Source organism: Psittacula echo (genome assembly GCF_963264785.1).
Source record: "Psittacula echo genome assembly, chromosome: 23".
NCBI classification, from domain to species: Eukaryota; Metazoa; Chordata; class Aves; order Psittaciformes; family Psittacidae; genus Psittacula; species Psittacula echo.
The window spans coordinates 3936031-3948821 of NC_137748.1; the positions used below are offsets into that span (position 1 = coordinate 3936031).

At 55.9% G+C, this 12791-nt stretch overlaps 1 protein-coding gene across 1 annotated transcript in view; it reads left to right on the forward strand.

Moving 5' to 3' along the window:
- The window catches only part of SKAP1 (src kinase associated phosphoprotein 1), a 138161-nt gene that overhangs the window by 119731 nt on the left and 5639 nt on the right, over nt 1–12791 (forward strand). Inside the window, exons 10-11 of the mRNA XM_080633345.1 lie at nt 2812–2874; nt 7374–7486. Of these exons, the coding sequence (XP_080489471.1) occupies nt 2812–2874; nt 7374–7486 (176 nt within the window). The remainder of the gene's footprint in view (nt 1–2811; nt 2875–7373; nt 7487–12791) is intronic.

The following is a 12791-nucleotide window of genomic DNA, read 5'->3' on the forward strand; positions in this document are numbered from 1 at the left end:
TTTGGCAGCTGTGTCCAGCTCCTCACTGCCTTGAGGCCACCAGCACTGATTGCAGCAGCTGTAACATCTGCTGGGAGCTGGCACAGTGTTGATTTAAGGACAGATCCCACCATTGCCCTCCCTTCAGGATGCAGAGTGTGAGGATGCCGACCCTGGCAGCCAGGTTCACCCTCGGTCCCTGTTCTCGTGCACAGACCAGTGATGCCCCATCCCTGGCAGTGTTCAGGGCCAGGTTGGACACAGGGGCTTGGAGCAAGCTGCTCTAGCAGAAGGTGTCCCTGCCCGTTGTGTTGGAGCTGGATGAGCTTTAAGGTCCTTTCAACCCAACCCATTCTGGGGGTTACCATGAAGGGGCAAGCTCCTTATCCCCCACAGACCCCAGTTCCTGCAGCTTGGATGTCAATGGTGGTGGCACATTGATGTTGAGGGTGCAGGCGGTGAGAAACCAGTCGCAGGGCACAGGGGCAGGTAGGAGAGATCATGAGCCCTGAGCTCATCCTCTCTGCTCCTTCACCCCCCCAATAAGAGCAAGGAGCATCCTCATCCAAGCTGGGATCTCCTCCGGGCCCAGCTGCCTCCCTTGTGTCCTGAGTGAAAACAGAGGGAAAAGGATGGAGAAGGGAAGAAGGGGAGGAGGGGGGGAGATGAAGAGATAATTTCCTCAGCAAGTCATCGTCGTTAATGAAGTTTTACAAAAACAGATACAACCAAGGAAAAATAAAATTTCACAGGTGATAAATTTTTCCAATTTCCCTGGCAGAATTCGATGGGATTGTTAAATTAAGAGTGAAGGTGTCTGTTAGGAAGCAACGAGCAGTGATGGGTAATTTTATAGAGTGGAAAATTGAATCAAATTGCTACATTAAAACACAGCTCCTCTGAGAATCTGCCCCAATGCCCAGGCTGCTCCAGCGCAGCGGGGGGGGGGCACGGCCATGCCTGGGGCTTGGGGCTGCCCTGGACCACTCGCGATGCCCATAGGGATGGAAAGGGGTTTTCCCGAGGGTGAGGTTGTGATGCTTTGCACAGGGATGTGGCAGCAGGGGAAGGGCACAGCCCCCAGGAGATGCCTTTGTCAGCGTTTCCCTCTGATCCATCACTCTAAAACCGGGATACTGGATGAGGTCAAACACCCCAGGGGAGGCAGAGCATCACTTCCAGGCTTGGAAAAGCACCTGGCTGTGGGGCCGTGGTGTGATGGGGAGCTGCTTCCCATGGGAAGCTGAGTCCCATCCGCAAGGACTGCACCTTACTGCACCTTTGCCAAAGGCACAGAGTGAGACGTGAGCAGGGCAGAGGGAAGCTGAGGCCCAGGGGAGAGCACCTTGTCCACGCCATGGAGCAGCTTTGCTCCGCTTGGAAACGCAGAGGTACCATTTCCTCCATGGCACGTGTTTTCCTGCACCAGCCCCATCTGATGCTTCCCAAGGAGCTTGTGTTTGCGTGTGAGAAGGGATCTGGGAAGAGGTTTCCTGAGGACAGCCTGGCTCCGGGATGGAAGCGGTGCCTGCAGGATGCAGGATGTGCAGAGCATGGATATGGGGAGCCCCTGGGCGCAGGTGGGGGAATGATGCTGCCCTGCTTTGGAGGATGGCTTGGGGGGTTTCCTGGCGTGCAGGAGCTGGTTTGATGGCCCTTCCCCTCAGGAGATGGGATATAGGGAATCGGTGCCGTAGTTAAAGGATAAAGGAATCCAGATGGGAGGGTTTGGGGATGGAGGGGTGGGAATAATGGGGAGGGAGCACTGCTCTGGATACATTTCCCTTCCCTTTTACACATGCAAAGAGCAGGCAAAAGCCACTTTCCATAATTCACTTTGGGATCAATGCTAATGGGATCCTGCCTCGTCAGGGGCCGACCCCTACAATAAAGTCTGATTTATTTAGGAAAGATTTTTGGGGGCCGTTTCCCATCTAAAGGGGGGAGCAGCAGCAGCGACCCTCCAACATGGGAGGCAATTTGTAAGGGGCAGCGGAGCTCTGACCTGGTTTGCATTGATCAGCTCCCGCTGGGATTGACGCCGGAGCAGCCCCAGCGCTTCACTGACCCAGCCTTGGTGTCTGTTGGCTCTGCCTAAAGGGGACAGCAAAGCCACATCCCCTGGGATGCAATAGGGATGCATCCCTTCCGCATTGGAAGAGCCGGGGCCGGGGCTGCCCCATGCTCCCCAAGGAGGCAGCAGTGCAGGAGGTGCAGATGGGTTTGGTTCTATTTTAGAGATAGAAAATCGGTATCAATAAACTTGATATAAATACATGTATAAAACAGAGAGATATCAAACGTAGATGGATTTGAGCTCTTATCCCTATGTAGATCCTTGCTCCCATCAGTCTCTGGCTGTTCTCTCAGCGCTTCCCCATGACTTCCAGCCCCTCATTCCTTACCCTGTCCCATGGTATTATTTCTTATGATTCCCTTCCACGCCACCCTGCCTGTGCTCCCCTTTCTCCTCCTTCACTTCTGCTTCTGTCCCCGCTCCTTCCTCCCATCCCCATCCCGGCATTCCCCCTTGCGTTCCCTGCGCAGGCCTGTACAGGGAGCAGCTCTCCCTCCAGGAGCAAAGTGCGGCCCCCATTTATGAGGCCCTAAGAAGTGATTTGTTTTGCCCCACGTTAACAACAACTCATGGGTTTATGCAACACGCTTTAAAATACGATCTGTGACTTCCTCCCTTCCCACTCGCCGCAATTAAGCCGGGGATTTATGACTGTGGCAGTCGGATGCTCTCGCAGCCCTCTGCCTGCTGGGGGCTTTGGGGGAACAGCAACGCTCACAGCCCTTCCCCTGACAGCTCTGTGCTTCCCTTCCCAGATGAGGAGCTCGATCCCTGCTTCCCAGAGGACAGCAAGGATGCAGGGAGCAGGCAGAGAAGCGGTAAGAGCCCACCCTGCTTTGGCCAACTTTAAGGAATGCTTGGGGGGGGCTGAGCCCTTGCTGCCTTTGAGCATCCTGGGGTGTGATGGGGGCTGTGAGGAGGGTGGGAGAGGCCCCAGGAGCAGGCTGATGGTGACTGAGGAGACCCTGAGGCTGGGCTGGGGGAGCTCTCCCCATCTTCTCCATGCTATGGGCATGGGGGATGCCTCTCCTCTATGGACAGGACCCCATGGCTTTAGTGAGCTCTCGACGGAGGAGCCTCAGCATCCGTCCCCCTCTTGCCTGATGGAGGCTCTCCCATCCCTGTCCCTTGTCCCATCCTGGACCGCAGAGAGGGAGCCAGCTTCCCCGGTGCATCCCGAGGGGCTGGGGAGAGGGCAGGAAGCAAATCACGGCCCAGAGGAAGCTGCTGCAGGGCGGGATCTGGGAGCGGGAAGCCGGAAGGACACAAACACCAGGAGAGAGCAGCTCGGGAGCCTGCCATGGTCACAGGTTCCACCCCTGCTTCTTCCTTAAGGACCTGCGCCGCGGGATGGGAGCGGAAGATCTGTTTCCTCCCCAGTCCCACCTGCATCGTTTTCCATCCCTGCTTCCTCCCTGGCACCGGAAAGCAGCGCTTGTGTCCAAGCCGCTGGGGCTGGGCTGGCCAGGGGCTTCCTGCTGCCCTGCTCGCTCCAGCACACAGGGGGATACATCCTCCTGGCAAAGCCTGGCTTGGGAGAGCTTCCCAGCCCATCCTCCTGCTCCGCAGCCTGGCAGGGGTGGTGACGCTCAGCTCCCTGCGGATGCTCAGCGGGCATCCCGCTTGTTGGGTGATGGAGACCGGAGGAGTTCAGTGTTGGATGCTGTGGATAACGGGTGGCTAAACCAGCTTCACACGTGCTTGTGCTCTCCTCAATGCATGCCAAGCATTGCCCAGCTGGTTCACCCTTCCCAGAGGACCCCAATGCCCAACTTCCCAGTGTTTCTGGAAAGCCGGATCCAACCTTTCCCTTTGCCCATCAAACCCCTTTGGATACATCTCAGGCAGCTGTCCCCAGCCCGGGAGGGTGCTCAGGCCTGTTTCTACTGAGGTCTTGGTAGCAAGACAGGGATGAGTCCCAGCAGCCTGCAGAGACCGGAGCACGTCAGCATTTCCCCATTCCTCATGGATTTGTGGAGCTTGGTACCAGCACCCCGAGCTTGGGAAAAACAACATCCCCATCTTCACAAACCATCCTTTGTGTCCATGCAGCTGCCTCAGGGCAGCGTAAGGGAAGCAGGAGGCGATGGGATGTGCCTGCACACACACACCTTGTTCCTTGCCTGTCCCAACTGTCCCAGCATTCCTCAGCGGGGAGTGGAGCGCGGCTCCATGCAGGCTGGTGCTGGAGGTGGTGATGAGCCTGCACCCCAAGGGCACCCCTAGGTTTTGGCTCTCGCCTGTCACAACCCTGGCAGGCATTTGAACACATGGGCCTGTGCCCATCAGCATCCTCCTGCAGTGGTGCTTGGTGGTGGTGGTTATAACTGGGGCAGTCACCAGCAGCGTGGGGATTGCTTTCAGCCCTGGGTCTGTTTGACACTAAATACCGTGTTCAATCCTCGCCTCGGAACAGCCGGGCTGCGTTCCCAGAGGGAAAGGTTATCACAGCCCCAGGAACCCCGACCCGGGTGATGTGCGCTCCGGTCCAAGGGCACGGAAGAGATGATGGGAGTCCTTGGGATGGGAGGGAAAGGGCTGGTTCTTCATTATATCATATGGCCACAGAGCCAGATGAGCATCTGACTGATGGAAACCCATTGTTCCTCATTTCTAAGAGCCACAAGGATGCCCCAGTGCTGGAGCAGCTCTGGGCTGCTCCTGCCAAGACACCCATTTGCTCTGCTCAAGGCTGCTTAATCCCTGGCACTGGATGGGCCTGGAGCTGCTGCTGCGGATACAGAGCCCAATTCCTCTGCTTAGCAAAGAAAAGCCTCGCAGGCTGCTCCCTGTCACCTACCGCGGGCACAGCAGTGAAACCCTGGAGCTGTGGATGTTGTCATTAGGCTTCAGCATCAACAGGCTTCCCAAGGAAGGGGGTTGGGATGGATCGAGCCTCTCCCAAAGCCTCTGCTTGGGGCTGCAGGGGAAAATGATGCAGTTGTCACATTTGGCTGGTTCTCTTAATGAGAAGACCCCTAAGAGCAGGCCCTCGTGCCACTTACATCAGTGTAAAGCAGTGAAATCACAGCTCTGCTCTGAACGCGGAGTCTTGATGGGGCATTTGGGCTATTTAAACACAACCTCTTCTCTGTGTAAGGGAGCAGAATGAATGCAGGAGTCCTGGGATGGCTCATCTGGATCCAGCCCGCATCCCGCATCCCACATCCCGCATCCCACCCAGCCTGGAGCTGGCAGGTCAGGAGGGTTGTGGCCATCCCCCATGCCCTGCAGAGGCTGCAGAGTGAAGTCCCCCCTTGCCTGGCCTTATCTTGCAGGACTAAGCCAGGAGCCAGGATCCCTTCCCTGCAAACAGGCTTTGCTCTAAGAAGCTATTCCTGGTATCTGGCACAAAGATCCCGGCTGCTTTTGAAGCTGCAGCAGGGGATTAAGAGCAGAGCCGCGCTTCCATCGTGAGGCATCTTCCTCATCCAAGGCAATAAAGCCTGGCCTTTGAAGGCAGGGCTGGAGGGAAGGGTGAGAGCTTCCATGCAAACCTTCCTGGGGGCTGGAAAACGTTCTGCCTTTGTCCTGTCGTGTCCAGGCGCTCCTGCAAAGCTCTGCTTTACCAACAGCTCCTTTCTCTGCTCCTTGGTGAGGGGGGGAGATGCCTCCAAGGTCCTCTCGTTCCTTTGATAAGCAGGAAGGAGCAGATGCAAGAGGGGGAGGCACCTCCCCAGCATTCCCAGTAAATGAGGGAGAACTGGGATAAGGTTGGCTCCAGCTTCCCAGCAGCATCCTCACTCCAGGCAAGCAGACCCATGGGTCCCGGCTGCTCGCCAGCACGGGAATGGGCACTTTTAGCTCTGGAAACCTCTTGTAGGAAGCTGTATTTCCTATTTCAAGCCTCTTCCCCTCCCAGCAGTGGCACAGAGGAGCTGATGTGTGGGATCGCTGTCCTTAAATCCCTTTGCCAGCACATTAACAACGATGCTCAAGCATTACCGGTGCTTTTATGCCCCCACAGCAGCCTTTCCCCACCCTCATCTCACAGGGGACACCAGCAGGTCGCTGCCAAGCCACTGGCTTACATCCCCCCATCCCAGGTTATTCTCTGCGTGGTGATGCTGTCCTCACACCCTCCTCTAATGACCTTTGGTGTTAATGACCAAAGCTGCTGCTTGCCTCCTCCTCCTGCTCAGAGATTTCCTCTGCCTCCAGTTCATCACCTCTGGCTCCTGCACTTAGCACAAGCTTAAATAACTCAGTAGCTCCTACTCCTTCTATTCCCTTCCCAATCTTCTCCTCGCCACTGCGTGCTCCCACTTTAATACTTTCCAAAGGATGCAGCCCTACTTTGGCGGGGGGGTTTCTCCCAGCCTAAGTTCCCCAAGTCCCTGAGTCATTCCAGTTGCTCCCTGCTGTGCCATTATCCATCTCTGTAATGTCCTCTTTCATATTTAGGTGATCAAATCTGGGCACAGCACTCCAGATGCACCCTTATCACTCCGTCCCTTAGACCCTATTAGAAACATTGCCTCCACCATGTGCTCAGTATTTGCTATTTATGCTTTCTGGGCTTGGCTCAGCTGTGGAGAGCAGCACAGGCCCCCTGCAAGACGTGCTTTTCCTGGCTCCAATTATCCATAGGGGTCACATCATGGCGATGTCCGTGTCCTGACATCTGGATTCAGCCCCACATTGGTCCTGTGCCATCAGAGCAGTCCCCTGCCTGAAGTTTGGCCTAGGAACGTGGTGTAACAGTTGTCTTGTGTGCTTGGAAACTGGGAATGGGGGGGGTTTGGGATGGGATTTTTGATGCTGGGAAGGATGGGTTGGATGCACTGGGACAAGCCGCTTCCCAGCCTGCAAACTGGGCAGAGCAGTGCAGTCTGGCATCAGGCACATCCAGACCTGAGCATTCACGTTGTGTCGTGCCCTAGAAGGTTTGGGACCTTCTCTGCCCTGCTGCAATGGGGGGTGAAGGCAGATGTTTGCTCCCTGCTCTCCTCCCATCCCTGTTCCCACTCCATTCAGTGCTGTTGGATTCCTGAATGGTCCATGTTCCATTGCCTGCAATCCCTGCCTTGGTTTCTATCATTAAGGCTGTCGCCTTCCCCAGCAGCATCCTGCCTGCAGTATCCATGTTAAAGAATGGTGTTCCCCTCCTGCAGCCTCTGGCATGGTGGGGACACTGCACTGCAGAGGTGGTGCTGGGGCCATGTGTCCCCTTTGGACCAGGTTATGGATCTCCATGGCTCAGTTTGAGCCTGAGGAGGAAATGAGGGACTTGGGAGAGGGAGAAGGCATCACTCCACAATCCCAATATTTCCCCATATAATTCCCTGTCACCCTGACCTCTCTTTGCTTTTCCCAGAGGGTCCCTGGCAGGATTATGCCCATTACTACCGAGGCCTATGGGACTGCAGCAGCGAGCACCCCGACGAGCTCTCCTTCCACCGCGGGGACCTCATCTACATCCTCAGCAAGGTAAAGCATCCCCGTGCTCATCGTGGGGCTCAACGGCAAGGTCAGGAGCTGATGGAACTGGTCCAAAGCAGAGTTCAATGAGCAGCTCAGTGGAGGGGGGAGCGGGATGCAGGATGCCCCCCAGTGCCACCGCTGCCCTCGCACGTGGCATTGCAGATGCCCTAAAGCGGGGTGCTGCGTGCTCTCACTGCTGCTTCCCATGGCCATGGGCTCCGTACGTGCTGTTGCTCAGGTAGCACAGGGGTAATTGAGTTGCTCAGCTGGGTGTGACCGGGGCTCCCTTCAGCAGGTGAATGACTTGTTTGCATCAGCAGTGGTGCTGTGACCCCCTCCTGCCCCGCTCAGCACCGCAGGGCTCTGTCCTGGCTCCCAGCCGGGTCCCACCGGACCATGGCGGCCCCGGTTTATGCCAGCGATGAGCCTGGTTTGTGTTAAAGGGACCTTTAAGCTCGTCCAGCTCCAACCCAATGGGCACGGACCCCTTCCACTGGAGCAGCTTGCTCCAAGCCCCTGTGTCCAACCTGGCCTTGAACACTGCCAGGGATGGGGCAGCCACAGCTTCTCTGGGCACCCTGGGCCAGCGCCTCAGCACCCTCCCAGGGAAGAGCTTCTGCCTAAGAGCTCAGCTCAGTCTCCCCTCTGGCAGGTTAAAGCCATTCCCCTTGGCCTGTCCCTACAGGCCCTTGTGAATCAGATTTGTTTTGGCACATCCCTATATCCCCAGGGAGGACGCGGGTGATCAGACACCGCAGTGATGGGCAGGGGAGTGTCAGCATCCAGCCTCTCCTTGGAGGTTTTGTCCATCCATCCATCAGAGCCCTTGGGGTCGAACCTACAGTGTGGGTGCCCTTTGCCCCGAGCTGTGCATTGCAGCAGCCCCATACCCAGCCTGGGCCCCCCCCCCCGGCTGCAGCCAGCATGGGATGGATGCTTTTAGCTGGCATGGTTGAGGCCATCTCCCACATGTCCCCTCGGCGGCTGCTGCATCCCTGGCAGTGGCAGAGAGCAGCTTGGAGCTTGGGCCTCACCATCCCTTTCTGGAAGGCCGAGAATTCCCCATCTGTGGATCTCAAAGCACTTTCCAATAGCGTTTAGTGACTTGCTGGCCCCCAGGGTGGAGCTGACGTGCTCCGGGCACTGAACCCAGGGCCCTGGCTCATCACCTCCTTTATCTAGGGGGTGACACCGGTGCCATCGCCGGTGCCTCGGTCCATCCTGCTGACAGCAGAGCAGGTCGGGTCCCCCCCTGCACCAGCTCGGGGACACAGCTTGGAGTCACGGCAGGGTTTTCGCTCTCTTCAGTGCCTCCAGATTGCGACTCTTGTGCTGGTTCCCTCACACGGAACCGATCGCTCCTGAGAGCTTTTCCCCCATAAATGACTTTGCGCGACGGATGCTCGCAGAACGGAGGCGGCGATGGACGGGGAGGGGGAAAGGATGGAGGCAGAAAGGAAAGGGGGGGGGGGGAAGGTGTTTGAAAGCCTGTTCGTTCGGCTGCGTTTTAATTTCCTTTTCAATCTTGTCCCAATTAATTTCGCAGAATTAATCTCACCGAAGCAAAGTCGGCAGCGCCGAGGCGGCCGCTTCAGCGGCGCGGCTGCTGCGGCTGAACATGAAATAGGAGCTAATATAAAAACCCATCTGGTGTGTTTGAAACGCTGCTGCTCGGGCCCTGTCTGACATTTCCAGCAGCAGCAGGGAGAAGTGGTTTGGGGGTTGGTGGACACTGGTAGATAGAAGGGACTTGGGGACGTGAGGGATGCTGCAGTGGAGGGATGCAAGGGAAGCATCATCACTGCTGCATCCCTCCTTGGAGCGGTCCCTTTGGTGCTGTAGGCCCCCAGCCCCTCGCCACCAAGAGGCTTTGACTTTGAACCAGGGAATGCCACTGTCAAGGGCTTTTCTCATCATCCCCAAATCTGGGCTTGAGGCTCTTCATTGCACCCCAGTGCCGCCAGTGCTGCATTGCTGCAGGGATAGTGGGAATAACAGGGCTCGGGGGGGTCACATCTGACCAAGCTCCTTCCCCACCTCATCACCCTCCTTTGCAGGGACCCCAAAACACCACGACCCTGCTCCGTGCAGCCCAGCTGGGATAATGCATGGGAGGGAATGAATCTGGGGAGGAGGAAGCAGTGACCCCGGCACCGCATCCCTTTCCCCGGCATCGCGCCCCTTCCCCCTGGCTGAGTGATTTGCACGTTATGATAATTATTTGAATGCAGTGAGACTTCCTAGTTTAAGTGGGCTTAGTTGGATGTGACAAGCAGGCCATAAAACCGGATAAGTTAATTCTCTCAATTGCTTTCAATGAAAGCAGGGGGGGAAACGGGGAGAGGGAAGGGGGGGGGGGAATATTCCCATACCCCGAACCCGGAGCGAAAGGCGTGTGGTGACATCTAGTGGCATTTTGCATGGGTTTGGGGCCATCTCGCTCGTGGGGAGACGCCACGGCCCCCCCCCGATGCACTGAACCTCTTGGGTGATGCAGCCAACGTGTGATGAGCCCAGACGGGGCTCAGCGTCCATCCCGGGGCCGTGGGTCTGCAGGGATGGGTCCCCGGGGCTCAGCCGCATTCACATCCCATCAATAACCCCTCTGGGAGGGGAATGGGGCTGGGGCCGGGGTCAGCTGGAAGGCAACGGTCACCCACCGGTCAGATCCAAGCGAGGGCCATCCCTGCCGGCCCCCCCGGCGGGAAGCAATGGTCCAGAACGAGCCCCTGGCAGCCTCATTCCTCCCAGGTAATTTGTACAAATGAGGGGACGTTGGCACAGGCGAGGACAAAAGGGAGGCCGAGCGCTGGCGGCAGCGCCGGCGATGCCCCAGTGCCCCTGTGTTCCCAATGCTGCATCCTGAATTGTGCCCTATCCATGGGGCCTCACCCATGTGTTCCCAGTGCTGCATCCCAAATCGTGCCCCATCCATTGGGACTCACCTGTGTGTCCCCATTGCTGCATCCCAAATCGTGCCCCATCCGTTGGGACTCACCTGTGTGTCCCCATTGCTGCATCTCAGATGGTGCCCCATCCATTGGGACTCACCTGTGTGTCCCCATTGCTGCATCCCAGATGGTGCCCCATCCATTGGGACTCACCTGTGTGTCCCCATTGCTGCATCCTAGATGGTGCCCCATTCATGGGGACTCACCCATGTGTCCCCATTGCTGCATCCCAAATCGTGCCCCATGCATTGGGATTCACCTGTGTGTCCCCATTGCTGCATCCCAGATTGCGCCCCATCCATTGGGACTCACCCAATGCCTCATCCCACACCGTGTCCCAACCCCGCTGCTCTCACCCCCACCAGCCACCCTGCCCGGTGCAGCAGGCACTGGTGGTCCCTTCCCCATGCTCACGGGACCCCAATGCCGCCCCAGTGCTCTTGGGGGGCTGTTGAAACATTGCCCCCCAGCTCATGAACCGGGCTGGCCCATGGGTCCTTTGGGGGGGGTTCAGGTTTAAGGCAGGCTCTGATCATTTATTTTGCCCTGAAATGTATAATAAATGCTGTTAAAGACTTTGGCTTTGACAGAGGTAATAATAAATTCCCTGTTAAAGACAGTAGTTTAATTCCTTATCCCCTCCAATACTGCGCAGAATAAACTATATTCATCACCGAGTAATTTTTTACCCCATAAATCTTTAAAACTAACCATCGGAGGCTGTTGAGGCTGAAATATTGGGGATTTATGAGATATGCCCATGTAGGATTGGATTCCGAGGGTTCCATTTGAATATATTACAGCGGAAATTTGTGTCTTTAAGTGTGACAATCCTTCCATTTTCCAAAGGCAGCCTTAGGAGCGGCAGCTCCTCCAGAGTCAACTCTGCCTTTATGAGACAGAGATTTAGTAACGAGCCCCTTGCTAATCCGGTTTGGGGGGGGGGGGGGGGGAGCTTTTTGCCCTGATTCAAATGAGTGCCAAAGAGAAAAATATCGAGATATTTCTATAAAAGACTAAAAAAAGCCGCTTTTTCTTCCCGGCATTAACAAATGGGAGCCGATTTCCCAGCTTATTTCATACATAGAAGTGGAAATTTCACTTGGGGTTGCGACAAGGGGAAATGTGCAAGCAGAGCCTCATCGTTAAAACCATCCCTCCCCAGCCATAACTTTCCCAGGCTGCTGTTGGTTTATGGATCTACGTATTATCCACATGGATATGGGGCTAATAGAGTGTGCGGGTAGATGGAAGGGAGTTGTTTTGATTTGGGGGGTGGTTAATGGGGACTAAAGGGGATGTGAGGATAAAACCATGATTCCATGAGGGCAAAACAGAGCAGAGGAGGATTAAATCTGATCTCTGCCCCCCTTGAAACTGGGGGGGTTTATGTTCCTGAGCCCCCTTGTTTTACTTTGCTGATGTCAAATGCCAGCAGACAGCAGAAACCTTAATTCATTAGAGAGAGAGCGGGGGATAATTATAAGCCCATCTCCCAGTTCAGGATAACATTTAAACCAATGGATGTGGTAACATTTAAAGCCAATCCAGTGCAAAATGTCACGTACGGGCTGGTTTCATTAGAGACGGGTTAATAGAGGGATGGAATTGAACTTCCCAGGCCTGGGTGTTAAGTAAGAAGTTTCCCTTTTGCTGTAACTCCATCGCCACAGACCCCGTTCCCGATGGATTAAAGCTTCCAGGGCTTCATCCCCTCAAATCACGAGTGGGAAATGACAACAGTCACGGCAGCACCAAACCCTGTGGTCAAGGGAAGGAACCGATCACACCCCATTGACGTTCAGCATCACCCGTTGGTGCTCTCCTCCACCAGCCGCTGGCGCTTCCCACTCTCTTCCCCATCTCCTTTCCTCTGGTTTTCCCCCTCTTTTCCAAGCTGCTCCATCTGTAACTGAACGAACATCTTGATTTTATGGCTTTTTGCTTTGTAACACGGAGGGGAGGAAGGGAAAGGAGGCGGCGGGGGGGGGAAGTAGTGGAATGCCTAAGTAAGACTTTAATTCCAGATTCATTTACGCTGTAGCCATGAAGTTGTCACAAAGCATAATGCAGTAGTTAATTAAAATAACACAAGTGCATCTCGCTATGTCCTGGGGAAGCTGTCACCGAATTACAGCCGCCGCTACCCGCCTTCCATTTATGAACCAGCAGTGGCGGGGGTACGGCTGAGTCTGAGGCTCTTTCCCTCCTCCCTGCCTTTCCCCGCTGTGATTCCCCCATGGATTCGGGCCCCTCGGCGTGATTTTGGCTGTGGAGGGGACCAGAGGGTCCCGGTGCTGGTTCTTTTGGGGTGTTTGGGGCTGTAGGGTGTTGTAGAAAGGGGCTGGGGCACAGGGGTC